The sequence below is a fragment of the Pantherophis guttatus genome, chromosome 5 (assembly GCF_059756535.1).
Source record: "Pantherophis guttatus breed Tessera chromosome 5, ASM5975653v1, whole genome shotgun sequence".
Taxonomy (NCBI): domain Eukaryota; kingdom Metazoa; phylum Chordata; class Lepidosauria; order Squamata; family Colubridae; genus Pantherophis; species Pantherophis guttatus.
This window is the reverse complement of record NC_142067.1, coordinates 355,828-370,467: the sequence shown is the minus strand read 5'-3', so window position 1 is coordinate 370,467 and position 14,640 is coordinate 355,828. Positions and strand designations below refer to the sequence as shown.

Sequence of the window (14,640 nt, the reverse complement as noted above, 5' to 3'; positions counted from 1 at the left end):
GGCGCCCCTCCGAGCGACTCAGCCGCCCATGCGGTGGCCTTACGGGACCCGAAGGTGGCGCTCGGCCTCCCCTTCGAACAGGAAAGCCCCGTTGCCTGGTTTTGTGGGCGCCGCGTGGATTGTGTGCCTCGTTTGGAGTCGGGGGGGCTCCACCAATTACTGCAGTCCGTTGCTCTGGAGATTGGCAGAGCCCCGTCTGACACGACCCTCGAGGGAACCCAGCTTTTTGAGCAAGGCAAGGGGGCTGGATCTACACAGCCTGGGGCGGGGGTCGTTCTTAACTGCGTGTTCACGGGGTTCCACGCGCGGGGTGGGTGTAGTTCTTATCCCAGGGGTCAACAGACAGCGGTTTGCCTGGTGCTTTGCCAACCCAGGTGTTGCCTTGAGCAGCTGCCCTGATTGCGCAACCCTTTTCTGCAGAACGGCCCTCCTGAGGCTGTGGAAATAGTGCCCAGCCCCAACCGGGAGATGGCATCACATCCTGTGGTCTAAGGAAGCGGCCCTCAAGGCTGAATCACACCCACTTCTCCACCCTCCCCAAATGACAGCAGCCTCAGGCCTTTGATGCAAGCGCCGCCCCCCCATACCTGGGCCAAGATGTCCATGGTCAATGGGGGGGGCTTGTACTGACATCTGGGAAAGCTGCTCTGCTCAGGCAAAAAGAAGCCCCCACCTCCTCCAAATAACAGACGCAGCCTCCACTGCTCTTTTGGCCTGTTGACTTCCAGCTTTGCTTAACGGGGAGTTTTGGGGGCTACCTTGCACCCTTGAGTTTTCCTTGCTTTCATTTCTTGTTATAGCCCCATGAAAACACCCCCCACCCCCCCAAAAAAACCAGCTGCCACATGGGATGCATCTACAGGCTTCCTGAAGAGAGAGAGAAAAAAGGAACCCCCTCCCCAACCTCCAGGCCCTGAGGTAGAATCCATGGGACAGCCCCCACTGTGGGATGCCACCGCCCTGGGCTCTGATGGAGGGGAGGGTAAACATTTAAGGGCAGAGATCCCCACCCATGTGGCCAACAATGGCCATGGTCTTCCCAGCCATCACTCAGAAAAGGTGGGTGGTCTGAAGAGTGACCAGGAAGGATCAGCATCTGGGTCTGAAGACCCTTGTGGAGGGGGAGGCAAGGGGGAGGGGCTGCTCCCTGGGAGACTGGAGGCAGATTGGACACAGCGAAAGACTTGAGGGAAGACCCAGGGGGTCTTCAAAAGGGGGGAGGGGGCTGGCCTAAGAGAAAGGGCTCAGTCTGATCCTGATCAACGGAGCAGGAACTCCCAAGAAGCAGCCAAAGGTCCGAAGTGCCCCTTGATCTTTCTCCTGGTCAAGGCGGGGCTGGGGCCTGGCAGGCACCACTGAGGGGTTTCGGGAGGGGTGGGGAGGCAGTGCCTCTGTTCTTAAAACAGATCCAGAAGAGGATTCACACCCTTCTCTCTTCTGCTAAATTTATACTGGGGTGGGGGGCTTTTGGTAGAGAAGAGTGTTGCAGAAAACCCCCATCACATAATGTGGTTGTTGGTTGGAGAGGGCAGTTTTTTTACTACATGCTGCCAAGAAGACAACACAGTTTCTCTGCCAGGCCATCCTTGAGCCTCTTCCAGGACATGCTCTGCGGGCAGGAACTGAGGAACCCACCTCTTCATTCTAGGACTCCTCACTGGATCCCAACTGAAAGGGGAGGCAGCAAACAGGATGCCCGACTGTGTTTCCATATAGGTATGTATTGTATGTGTGTGTGTGTGTAATATATATGTATTATACATGTATTTATGCGTTTATAGATGTATTTACTCATCCGCCCATCTCACTATGTGAGTAGTAGCCGAAGTTCCCTGATCGTGCTGAGAACACAAAAACAGGTTTTGTCTGTCCGATTGTGCGTCCGCACGTGCGAAGCGCAAACCCACAGCACGATTTAACTCGAGGAACAGCCTTTGGGACGGAGCAGGGATCGCGCGCGGGCTCCACTGCGCGGAACCCGGCTCGGACTGCAGGGCGCCGGGCCCCGGGCTCTCCGCGGAAGGCTGCCCCTTTGGTCTCGTGCTCCGGCCTGCGCGTTCCCGGTCTCCCCGGATCCCGGCGCGCCACGTCCCTGATTGGGCCGTTTAGAGTCGCACCTGCCGGCGGAGACCCGGGGGAGCCGCGTTGCCACGGGCTGCCTGGCGCGCAAGGGACTGGGGGGGGGGGCGCTGGCGCAGAAGCCGCCCGCATCGCGCCATGAACGGGGTGGTTCAGGGAGCCCGGAAGGGGGCTAAGGCCGAGACCGCCGACCCCAAGGCCCCGCGGTAAAGGGGGCGCGGGAGGGGCGCGGGGGATTCCGCCGGTGTTGGGCGTGCGCCTGGGAAGGGAGGGCGCGGAGGGGGCTGAGGGCGAGCTGGAGAAAGCCCTCGGGAGCCTCCGCAGAGGGGAGCGCGGGGTCTCTGGCGGGACCGGGGGCTTCCCCAGGGAAGGCGCGCAACGAGACCCTCCGACCTGCGTGCCTAGAGCGGGCCACCACCGGCGATCTCTGCCGTCCTCGGCGGGAGCCCGGCTCTTTCCCGAACGGTGCATTCCCACAACATCTGTGGCACCGAGCATTCTCCCTTCTCCCCGTGCCCGGTTTTCACCCGGCTGTTTTTTCTTCGGGTTGGCGGTTAACTTTTAGGTAGCTTGTGCCGATTGCCTGACCTGCGGAATGGGCAACTTGGGTCATTTTGGGGTGCGGGTGGCATGCAGACTGGCATCTGTTACTCCCCAGGAAGAGGAGTTCAGACCCTGCCAGCCCTCTCAAGGCCTTTCCTCTGCGGAAGATGGCAAGGCCAAGGAGAAGGTGGCCTAAGCCTGACCTTCTCCTGCAACACCTCTGGGCAGTCTGGCACACAGAGCAATGCCACAGGGTCCCCCCTTAAAATGTGACATCCCCCAGAAGTTTCGGGGGGGCCTCACCCCCAATGCCAAGTGAGCAGCTGGTGCTGACCCAATTTACGGCATGTGTTAAAGGCAAGGAATGGGGGCTTCCCCAGCCTTGTTTCCTCCCCTTCTATCAAACCCCCAGCTCTCAGGAAAGCATCCCCAAGTAGGCCGGGGGCTCCGAGTGGAGATGGCTGGACCTGACCCCCACCTTCCCACAGCAACCGTTGGGCCTTCAGAGGGAAGGGAGGAGCAGCAGCCGGCAGGGCCAAAGCAGGAAGTCGTGAAGAGGCAGCTGTAGGACCCCTCTCGTCCCCCTGATTCTCCAGGGGGCTCTGTTGCAGTTCAGGCTGCTCCAGCCCCACAGAGGAAGCCCCTCAGGAGCCTGCCAAGGGTGGAGAGAGAGAGCCAATCTGAAAAGAGCAGGACTCTCTTGGTGACAAGCAGAGGGGCCCTCAGACGGAACCCGGCATGCCTGGGATGGTCCCAGGGCCTCAGGACCACCAGAGTGGGCCACCAGCAGAAGGCCTGGGGAAGCAGGACAGCTACTGCTAAGCAGGAAGGCTTCTTTAAATCAGGCACTGTTAAGGCGGACTCTGGTTTGATGTGGGGTCTGATGGCAGCAACATAACTTCACAAGAGCCTGGCATAAAAAGGAGCCTAGGATGCAGGCAAGAAAGGAGGCCACATCCCGAGGGGTGGGGGTGCGAGAGAGCCACAACTGCCCTTTGGGGGTGTCTGTCTGGGACGCCCCCTGCTGGAGTGGTTCCCACCAGAGTCCTTTGCCAGCCCTGCTTCTTCCATTGTGGATCCTAAGAGTTTTATATTTACTTACTTACTTACAGTTACACCTAAGTTAAAACATAGAATTTTAAGATCAAGCATTAAAACCAAAGACACACAGGGAGGGAGGGCGGGGGGGGGCGGCAGATTGGGGGGAGGGGAGATCTTTTGTTACTGGATCCACCACCTCCATTGCACGGTTCCCCCACTCTGGGCTCACTTCTTGAGGCCCTACCAAAAAGGTAGGAGGGTTGTGGCCAACCTCACACCAAGGGGGGGGGGCAAGATGTTACAGAGGGCAACAAGAGAGAAGCCCCCCCTCCTCCTGGACTCCACCAGCTGGAATAATCGGGCTGACGGGACCCACAGTAATGCCTCCTCCACCAGCATGAGTGGGACGGGCCAATCCTTGTGGGGTGAGATGGTCCCTCGAGTAACCTGGCCCCATGCCATGAAGGGCTTTAAAGGTGATCACGAGCCCCCTAATGGCACTCGCAAAGAGTCTCTCGCTCCCGGCTTTCTCCCCCCTGCAGCACGGCCTCAGGCAGTGGGACTCGCATCCTGGACCCTTCTGGAGACAAATACTACTACTGGCTGATCCTGATGGTGCCCCCCATCCTTTACAACTGGGTCATCCTCATCTGCAGGTAGGGCGCTAGAGGGGGCGGGGGGTCTGACCCGCCACAAGCTGCCATGCGCAAAGGAGCTCCTGAACTGCGTCCAAAATCAGCAGAGGGCCAAGAAAACCCCAACTCAATTCCTCCCCATCAAAGGTGGACATTTTTATCGGCCAAGCCAGGAGCAGTCAGAAAAACTAGAGGTGCAAAAGCCCTTCCAGCGGAGGAGGAAGGAAGGGGTGACCGGCCCAGAGCAGGGGGACCCTTGTGTGGGGCAGCCCAAAAAGGCAGAGCAGGGGACAGGCCTTTGTGGGGGCTCGGGGGTGTGTGTTGCAGAATGGAGAGGGCGGCTCAGCCAGGGAGGGAGGGAGGGAGCATGGCCGCTGCCATGGGGCAGAGCTGGAGTGGTGGTGGGGGGGTGTAGAGGCCTTCATGCGTCTCCTGTCCTTCCCAGGTTCTGCTTCCCTGAACTGCAGCAGAGGTACCTGCTGCTCTGGCTGGCCTTGGACTACCTCTGCGACCTGCTCTACCTGTTGGACATTGTGGTGCATTTCCATACAGGTTAGTGGGGTAGAAAGACATCCCTCAGGAGGCCAGAGCTGCCCAATTGGGAGCCCTGAAGAAGCGGGGGGGGGCAGGGAGCCCATCTGGAGGGAGGAGAATTTGGAGGGCTCCATCACATGCTGCTGCCCCACAGTCAAAGTGGAGGGCCTGAGGAGGGGGTGGGGTGACCTTCCTGCTCCCCCCATGGAGGGCTGCCTCTTGTCGCTGATCTTCCCACCAAGTGGGCTGGGCCTCCTCCGCCCCCTCCCCAAAACCTTGCACCTAGTTTGGCGACTCTGAACTCACTCAGGATAGAGTTGCCAGGGGGTGCAACCCCCAAAGCTCAGCCCAGGCCTGGGGGGAATCCGAGGCTCCTGGGCCGGCTGAACTTCGGGATCACAGATCTGAAGTGCTGGGTTATGATTCCTGCCCCTGAAGTGTTTGCAGATGCCCCCCCAACTCAGTCCTGAGCCCTTGGGATGCCAGGCCGAGGAGCGTGACCCAGCGTGATCCCTCTGGGAGGAGACCCTGGCTTTGGAGGGAGGCGGAGTCTGCACTGGGGGGCTGGTAATGGGCGGTCCATGGGTTTGCTCACTAATGGGTGTAAGCCAACCCAAAGGGACTCTGGAAGAGCACTCTCCCCCACCCCACTTTTCTCTGGGGTGGGAGAGAAGCAATGCATGCCAGACTTCCTGACCCCCAAGAGGAAGAGTGGGGCGCAGAGTCTGCAAACCGATACAGGAGAATATTTGCAGCTCAGGGTTGAAATGAAGGGTCCTTGGTGTGTGTTCTCTGACCTGGGGGGAGGTTCCTTGCAGACATTTCATTACCTAGTTTGGGTAACAAAACATCTGCAAGGAAACCTGGGCAGCTTCAGAATTTTTGCCTAGAGTAGTGCATTACAGCCTCTTTCTCCTGCACAGGAGCGCTGAGCCCTTTTGGCTGCCCAGGCTGACAGTCCTCGGGATTCTGGGAGATTTGCATCCAAAAGGAATACCAAACACACACTTACAAAGACATCCAGGTCATCCCCCCCACCCCCCACTCCAAAAAAAGCTACTTAAATTCCAGCTGCTTTGCAAATAATCAGCCAGCAGAGGGCGCCCTTTAACAGGCCAGAAATACAAAGCCAGCAAAAAAAAAGGAAGCAGGAAGGCTGCATGTCCAGAAAACATGGAAAATAACCCCATCTAGGTCTTCAAGGACTTCCACAGTGGGAGAGCCAGTGGGCTCTCTGGTGGGGTGATGTTCCCAGGACAGGAGCCACAACAGAGGAGGTGCTGCACTTCCTCGGTCTTTGAACACAGTTCAAAGGGTCCAGGCTGAATTGGGCCCAGATCCCAGCTGGTTACCCGAGGAGACCTCATATGGTCCTGCTGCCGCTGAACTTCCCTGCCCCAGCCAGCCACCAAGGCCTGAAGGGTGAGCCGGTGGTAGTTGCTGGGCGCTGCCCTCAGAACACTTCGCCAGGGCATCCTGATCCCCAAAGGCCCGCAGCTGCCCTACCAGCCAAGGCCGAGCTTCGATCACAGCCAATGAGACCAAGAGAACCCCGGAGGACCCAGACTGGCACTGCCCGTTATGGAAGGAGCAGGACGCCGTCCCACCTGTGCTGGTGGCCCACCAGGATGCTGCCCTGATCACGTGGTTCTGCCCTCCTACAAGGGGCCAGGAGTGATGCACCCCCAATGTGGTGGGGAGCAGTTAGCCAGGGACCAAGGCAGCTCCTGTCCCGTGACTTCACACAAGAGCTCCAGCTCTTCCTTTAGCTGAAGCCCCACCGCTTTCTCCAGAATCCTCCCCCCTCCAAAGGCTTAGATTGGGTTGGGAAGAATCCTCCAGTCCAGCTGGATCAAGGCAGGCAGTGACTTCAGTGGTGGGTTTCAAAATTTTTTACTACCAGTTCTGTGGGCGTGGTTTGGTGGGCATGGCAGGGGAAGGATACTGCAAAATCCCCATTTCCTCCCGATCAGCTGGGACTTGGGAGGCAGAGAATAGATGGGGGCGGGGCCAGTCAGAATTTTTACTACCAGTTCTCTGAACTACTCAAAATTTCCGCTACCGGTTCTCCAGAACTGGTCAGAACTTGCTGAAACCCACCTCTGAGTGACTCCCTTCCTCAGAGGGCTGGTCATTTCTCCTATCTGGGCACACACAGATGCCCAGAAAAGCCAGTTGGGGGATTCCCTGTGCATCTCCTTGGCTTCTCCAAGCAATCTTGCCAGAGGTTGCTGGCACAACAGGTTGCTCGGGGACTTTCTTCTGAGGGACTTGCTCATGGGTAGCAGACACCGGCAGCAGCCATGACTGTGGAGGGGAGCTGTTTAAGTGGGGCAGCAGAATGGCTCCTCCAGCCCTTTGCCAAGCACCTCTCCTATCCCCCCCATGCTGATGCCTCCCCCCTTTCTCTGCCAGGCTTCCTGGAAGAAGGGTCCCTGATTCAAGACCGTGCCCAGATCTCCCGAAGGTACCTGTGTTCCTCGTCCTTCCTGTGGGACTTCCTTTCTGTGCTGCCCACTGACCTCCTCTACCTGTACGTGGGGCTGGACAGGCCAGCGGTCCGAGCCAACCGCTTTCTGCGGAGCCCCCGCTTGTTTGAGGCCTTTGATCGCATCGAGACACGTACAGCGCACCCCAACTCCTTCCGCATCTCCAAGCTGATGCTCTACATCTTCGTCACCATCCACTGGAACAGCTGTGTCTACTTTGCGCTCTCCGACTTCATCGGCTTTGGCACGGACGAGTGGGTCTACCCCAACAGCAGCCTGCCCGGCTTCGACCGGCTCCTTCGCCAGTACCTCTACAGCTTCTACTTCTCCACCCTCATCCTGACCACGGTGGGCGATACCCCCATGCCCCAGCGGGAGGAGGAGTTCCTCTTCATGGCCATCGACTTCCTCCTGGCCGTCATGGGCTTTGCCACCATCATGGGGAGCATGTCGTCCGTCATCTCCAACATGAACCACGCTGACAAGTCCTTCTACCCCAATTACGACCTAGTGAAGGACTACCTGCACTCCCAGCAGATCAGCCGGCAGCTGCAGCACCGGGTGGTTGACTGGCAGCAGCACCTGCAGATGAATAAGAAGATGACCAACGAGCTGCAGATCCTCCAGCACCTGCCCGAGCGCCTGCGAGCCGAGGTGGCCATCAGCGTCCACCTGCCCACCCTTCGCAAGGTCCAGATCTTCCAGAACTGCGAGCAGAGCCTGTTGGAGGAGCTGGTGCTCAAGCTGAAGCCACAGGTCTACAGCCCCGGGGAGTATGTGTGCCGGAAGGGGGACATCGGCCGGGAGATGTACTTCATCCGCGAAGGGCAGCTGGCCGTGGTGGCGGACGATGGTGTGACCCAGTATGCTGTGCTGGGGGAGGGGCTGTACTTTGGAGAGATCAGCATCATCAGCATCAAAGGTGAGGGGAGGGGAAGGGGAGGGATCCCCGCAGGGTACCACCTGAGCTGCAGAGGAGCAGATCCCCCAGTTGAGAACTGTGAGGGTCCCCTCCTTTGGGGGTTGAAGAACATGCCTGTTGCATCTCTTTGTTCGGGTTCTCCAGCAGTTCAGTGCTGCTTTTCACTGACCAGAAGGGGAGGCGCCTACTGAGGACATCACAGTTGAGAATTGGGGAGATGACCTGGAGGGAAGTTTGTAAGAGCCATCGCATAAGCAAAGGGAGCTGAAACTTTCCTTAAGTCTTGGGAGACAAGATAACATTTGGAAGTGGCTCAGAAAGACTCCTCCCCGATTGACTGGGGATTGTCAGACTTAACCCAAGAATGATGCAAAACAATCCAGCCAAAGTTCAGTCCATTATTTGCATGTAGACAGAATCTTGGCAGACTCAACCCTTACTACTCTCAACGGCTTCTTATCTTGGGCGATCCTAGGCTGCCCTAAATCTCTTCCTCTTCACACCTCCAGCTCCAGACTGTGCTGTCTCTTGCCTGCCTCCCCTCCCTCCCTCCCTGAAATGCACCCCTCCTGCCTGGAAACCATCCTGCATTACTGTGGTCCATCACAGGCATAAGAGGAAGGGGAGGTAAAGCACAGAGAGGCCTGCAAGATTCAATTATCACTGCCTCTCTCGAACTCTAGTTCTAGAGTCTTCCCATGTCGGTGGAGATTCTCAGTCATCCAGGTCCTGGTTGTCCCAAAGGTGTTTTTTTCAAGAGGCAAATAGTCTTCCTTGTTTTTCTTTGAAGATGTTTCACTTCTCATCCAAGAAGCTTCTTCAACTCTGACTGGATGGTTGGGAATGGAAGGATTTATACTCCTAGCAGACAGCTGGTCATTTGCATTCTTTCAGAGAGTTGTTGAGGCCACCTGGAGGTTTATCTGTATCAAGATAGATGATTTTGTATCCCTCCCCCTCTGTCAATTCAATTTTGACATAGATGGCCTCTTTGACCCTTCTGTAAATCTCTCTATCTAAAATGCGGACTTTGATGTCTTCAAAAGACTGGCCTTTAAATGCAAATGGACTGCTGAATCTTGTTCTGATGGGTTTGTTCTCCTATGTTGTGCCATGCGTTTATGAAGTGTTTGTTTTGTTTCCCCAATGTACAGATCTCATATGGCTCACTTCATTGTACCGCATATACAGGTTGGTCAGGTATATGCAGTACAATCAGCTGCAGTCTTAGCACGTGCAGGAGCCTCTCCCGAATCTTCCTGCTTCCCCGCCCCTCAGGGAACCAATCCGGGAACCGCCGTACGGCCAACATCAAAAGCATCGGCTACTCGGACCTCTTCTGCCTCTCCAAGGAGGACCTCAAGGAGGTGCTGGCCGAGTTCCCCAATGCCAAGGCGGTGATGGAGGCCAAGGGCCGGGAGATCCTGCTCAAGATGAACAAGCTGGACATCAATGCCGAGGCAGCCGAGATTGCCAAGCAGGAGGAGGAGGAGCGACGGACGGCAGCCCTGGAGGACGGGCTGGACGCCCTGCAGACAAAACTGGCCCGTGTCCTGGCAGGGCTGGAGTCCAGCGCCTTCAAGATCGCCCTGCGCCTGGAGCGCCTGGAGTGGCAGGTGCAGGTTTGGGGGGAAGGGGAGGGGAACGGGGATGGCGCAGAGGAGGGGACCGAGGCTTAGGTGTCCCCCTGCGCCCTTTCACCAGCTGGCCTTGGGGCTGCAGCTTCTGCTGGGGGATGAGCCGTTTTTAGGGAAGAGCCTTCCTGGATCTGGAGTCTTCCACTTCAGATGCAGGGGGCAGGAAGGGAGGCTAGCTGGAAAAGGAACCCAGAGCAACGTTCCCTGGGTGCAGGCTGTGTTGGTGGGGGGTGGGATCCTGACCCAACAACCACATCCTTCCTGCTTTCCTCCCTCCCTCCCTCCCTGTTTTTCTGAGTGTGGGGTGGGGACAGAGTCGCCCCAGGGCTCCTGTATGGGGTCTTGGAGAGGGGCAGCCAATGAAGGTGCCTGCAGCCTCAGGGCCTTGGTAGACTCATGTAATGTAAGGCTCACAAGGGGCCTTGGAGGTCAGCTAGAGGGTGACATTCCCGATAGACAGCCTCTCTTCAAAGGGGAGTCCACCAGCCCCAGAGCCGCCCTCGTCCACCGTCCTGACTGTGATCGGCTGCCATTGTTTGTCTTTCTTCTGGACCAACCGCAAAGAATTCCTCCCATTCGCTCTAGGACAGCCCTCAAATACACACACACACACACACACACACACACACACACACCAGGTCTCCAGCCCTTCTGGGCCCTGGTCACTTTCCCTGCTCCCCCCTGTGGGGGCTCTGGACAGAGGAAGATGGAGGTCAGAAGTCCAGAGAGCCATCTGCGGGCCCTGCACCTCAGCAGCCCTCGGCCACCTCAGGCGGCTTTCTGGTATTTTAATTGGCCTTATTTCTCTTTCCCTTTCATATGTTTTGCTAGCAACTTGCCATAAGCCTTAACTTTCAAGAAGAATGTAAAAAAGCCTTTTCTTTGGCCAAAGTGTTTGATACGTAGTAAATAAAATACTTTTGTTTTCTGCTGTCTCCAAGCTTCAACAAACAAAGCACTGTGAATGTATCTTTTTTGTGTTGTTGGTCGGGAAGTCGTGTCCGACCCATCGCGACCCCATGGACAACGTTCCTCCAGGCCTTCCTGTCCTCTACCATCCCCTGGAGTCCATTGAAGCTCACGCCGACGGCTTCGGTGACTCCATCCAGCCACCTCGTTCTCTGCCGTCCCCTTCTTCCTTTGCCCTCAATCGTTCCCAGCATTCGGCTCTTCTCCAGCGAGTCCGTCCTTCTCCTTAGGTGGCCAAAGGGTTTGAGTTTCATCTTCAGGATCTGGCCTTCTCAAGAGCAGCCAGGGTTGAATGTATCTTTACCAATGACCTATTCCAGTGTTTTTTCCTTTGCAAATGGTTCTTTTACTTTTATTCAGAATACAATGTTCTTTTCCGTTTTAATCCTTTCATATTATTAGATGTCTAATTTTTCATAATATAACTTGATAGATGACTCTTCCTAATCCAATCAACTTTTACCTTGAAGTTTTTTTGTTACCCAAACTATGAAAAAGAAATGCAATCTATATTCCAGGTTCTGTCTCTTATAAAAGGGAATTCTTTTTCTCGGAAGGTTCCAAACAAATCATGGTCTTCCAGTCATAGAACATAAAATAATAGAGTTCAAAGGGACCTTGGAGGTCTTCTAGTCCAACCCCCTGCTTGAGAAGAAGACCCTAGACCGTGATGGCGAACCTATGGCACACGTGCCACAGGTGGCACGCGGAGCCATATCTGGGCACACGAGTGTTGCCCTAGCTCAGCTTCAGTGTGCATGTGCACACAAGCCAGCTGATTTTTGGGCCTTCCGGGCCCACCGGAAGTCAGGAAAGAGGCCATTTCTGGCCTCCAAAGGGCCTCCAGGGGGATTGGGAAGGCCGTTTTCACCCTCCCCAGGCTCCAACAAGCCTCTGAAGCCTGGGGAGGGCAAAAAACAGGCGTACCGGGCCCACCATGCCATCGCGTGCCAAAAGCGTGGGGAGTGTGGGGGGAGTTTGCACGCACATATGTGGGGGGGCAGGGCACATTGAATTATGGGTGTGGGCATGCACACGCACGACCCTCCTGTGCTCCCCCCCACTTTTGGCACAGGATGGCAAAAAGGTTAGCCATCACGGCTCTAGACCTTTCCAGAAAATTGGCTGTCCAATCTCTGCTTAAAAGCCTCCAGTGTGGAGCATTCACAACTTCTGGAGGCAACTTCTGTTCCACTGGTTAATTGTCCTCACTGTTAGGAAGTTTCTCCTTAGTTCTGTGTTGCTTCTCTCCTTGGTTAGTTTCCATCTGTTGCTTCTTGTCCTGCCTTCTGGTGCTTTGGAAAATAGTTTGACCCCTCATTTTTGTAGAAGCCCCTCAAATATTTGGCACACCGATTTCCTGCCTCCCCATGACCTTCTTTTCACTAAACCAGACATCCCCAATTCCCACAACTGTTCTTCATATGTTTTAGCCTCCAGCCCCCTAATCATTTTTGTTCCTGTTCTCTGCACAAGTCCTGGTATTTTAACTGGGATCCAATAAATCGAGGCAAGAACCTGGAGCCACATTTGGCCATCAAAATCAGCCCCTTTCTCAGTCCAGCCACCGGGGGGGGGAGCGATGACCCCCTTCTGTGTGCTCTCCTGGGCTGCTCCCCTCGCTTTGGCTTGGCCTTTGGCAAGTTGCCTGGCTGGCCGCAAATTGTATAAACGAACACAAATGTCAATCCTGATGTTGGCCAGGGACAGCATTGGCCGCCTGCAGTCCAATTGAATGGTGAAGCTAAAACTCCTTCGACTGACGGCTTCTGGGAGTTGAGGCTTCGGCAGATGACGTCCAGATGAAGCCCCTCGGCCGCTCTCTCCATTGTCTGTCTGTTTAGAGAGTCAGACCGTGACCTGGGTGGTGATATGCAAGCGCCATTGCCAAGGCAACCAGGGGGAAACACTTCTTAATGTCCGGAACAAGCAGACAACATTCTGAAGTGGCTCTGATGGACACACACACACACCTGCCCGCCCCCGCCCGCCCCCCCTTTAATCCACTGAATTTGAAAGAGGGGGGGCAGCGGGAGGAACAACATAACCCAGTTTCCAAAATTCAATTCCTGCAGCCAAAGCAGCTTTAGGCTTTGCTCACTCAGCCTGGTCTCCCTTGAGGAGCTGAGAGTTTGTGTCTCTTTGGTTGAGAGCCCTCGGGGTGCCCACCTACGGGGCCAAAGGGAGACGGGCCCCGGCCGTCCAGAGGACCCCTGCAGGTTTGGCCGAGTGTCCACACCAGAATGAGGGTTGGGCAAGCATGGATTGTGCTGAGGGGGAGTGGACAGACGTAGGGGAGACCAGAGGCTCATTTCCCTATAGAATAAAAATGGCAGGAACACCCAATGCCTGCCTCCCTTTCAGTCCCTTTGAGAAGACCCTCACCCATCCCATCACCCACAATCCTGGTGGACTCCAAGCACACACACACACACACACACACACAGAGAGACCCCTTTTGTTTTGCAGCCAGAGACCCTTCCTGGAGGTGGAGCGCCTGGGCCCCTCTGGTGGGCCCCTCTGGTGGGCTTTGTGCCGCCCTCTGCCTCACAGCTCCCTCACGGAGGGTCCCCCGCAGCCTCTCGGCAGCCCCAGGCCCTGGTTCGTCAGCCAGCCAACGCAGGCGCCAGAGGGGGTGCAAGCTCACAGAGCGGGGTGGCCAGCAAGGGACTTTGGCTCTCCAGGCGCTTTGCGTATCTCTCACAGACCGCTGCCACAAGGAGGCTCTCGGCCCTGCCCAAGGACCCTTGGCTCCATCTGGGTGAAGTGATGGGCTCTTTCGCTAAAGGCTGCTGGCTGCACTGAAGTCAGACTAGAACTACATTTCCCCTGTTAAAGGCTACGAATATCTTCCTTCACCCGAGCCCTCTCCCCGCGACCAGTCTGTCTTCAGCCAATGAAGAGCCCCCTGGGTGTTTTGAGAAACGCTGGGATGTTTGGGGGAATCCACATTCCTTCTCAGGGCGTGTGGCCTTGGGCGCTAGCACACACCTCTTCTGAGCTTCTCTTCTTCCTCAAACTCTCATTCCCCGCTCCCTATTTCCCATCACATGCCATGCACATGTAGTCCTCCTATTCCCCCCCCCCCCGCTTGCTTCCTCCCTCCTGGCCTATGAAGGCAGGATGCCAGCAAGGTGCCAAGCCAAAGATGGCGGATCTGACAGAGGCATCCTCAAAAGGAGAGGCCGGTGCTCCTGTGCGTGTGCAGAGTGAGTGTCCTTGCAGCCAACCCATCTGAAGTCTCCAGCCTGAGGACTATGGAGCTCCCAGCATGAACCACAGCAGGCAACGGGCCCTGAGTGGGTGCTCTTCTCTCTCTCTCTCTCTCTCTCTCTCTCTGCCACCCCCTTCATGTGCGTTCCCTGTCCCTGCCTCCCGGCAGACATCCTTCTGTGTCAAAACACGGCCCTCCCACGTATGCAGGCAGCACACAGAACTATTGTCAGGCAAAGCGGGGGGGGAGGGGGCCTTGAAACGCCCAGCCACTTCAGTGCTGCGTGGGAATGCAGTTACGCCCAGGTGAGAAAAAGACACTCCTGATCCTCCACAGCAGCTCTGGAGACAGGTGGGGGCCTAAAAATAACCCAACTGGGGCAGAATGTGGGGTGAGAGGCTTGCCAGAAGAGCCCTGGCATCCTAAGCTTGAGGGAGGGGAGGCAGGCATGGGGATAGAGAGGGGCCCAACTTTCAGACAGGAGCCTTGCCCCTCCCTGTCAGAAAGACCCACACACGCCATCTGAGAGGCTTTGGGTCAAGACCTCCTGTGGGCTATTTGTGGGGCGCATAAGGTG

The 14,640-nt window shown here is 56.5% G+C and overlaps 1 protein-coding gene across 1 annotated transcript; it reads left to right on the top strand.

The window, feature by feature from the left end:
- Positions 1-1,136: 1,136 nt before the first annotated feature.
- On the top strand, positions 1,137-10,835 carry CNGA4 (cyclic nucleotide gated channel subunit alpha 4). The gene is made up of 5 exons (XM_034426371.3): positions 1,137-1,716; positions 4,206-4,319; positions 4,744-4,850; positions 7,248-8,243; positions 9,522-10,835. Exons 2-5 carry the CDS (start codon positions 4,276-4,278, stop codon positions 9,920-9,922), a joined length of 1,548 nt encoding a protein of 515 aa, XP_034282262.1. The 5' UTR covers positions 1,137-1,716; positions 4,206-4,275; the 3' UTR covers positions 9,923-10,835.
- Positions 10,836-14,640: the final 3,805 nt, after the last annotated feature.

Bases quoted from the DNA above. Each gene is read 5' to 3' on its own strand.
- CNGA4 (XM_034426371.3), top strand. From the start codon at position 4,276: ATGGTGCCCCCCATCCTTTACAACTGGGTCATCCTCATCTGCAG. The intron at 4,320-4,743 runs GTAGGGCGCTAG...TGTCCTTCCCAG, and splicing joins TGGGTCATCCTCATCTGCAG to GTTCTGCTTCCCTGAACTGC. The intron at 8,244-9,521 runs GTGAGGGGAGGG...CCCGCCCCTCAG, and splicing joins CAGCATCATCAGCATCAAAG to GGAACCAATCCGGGAACCGC.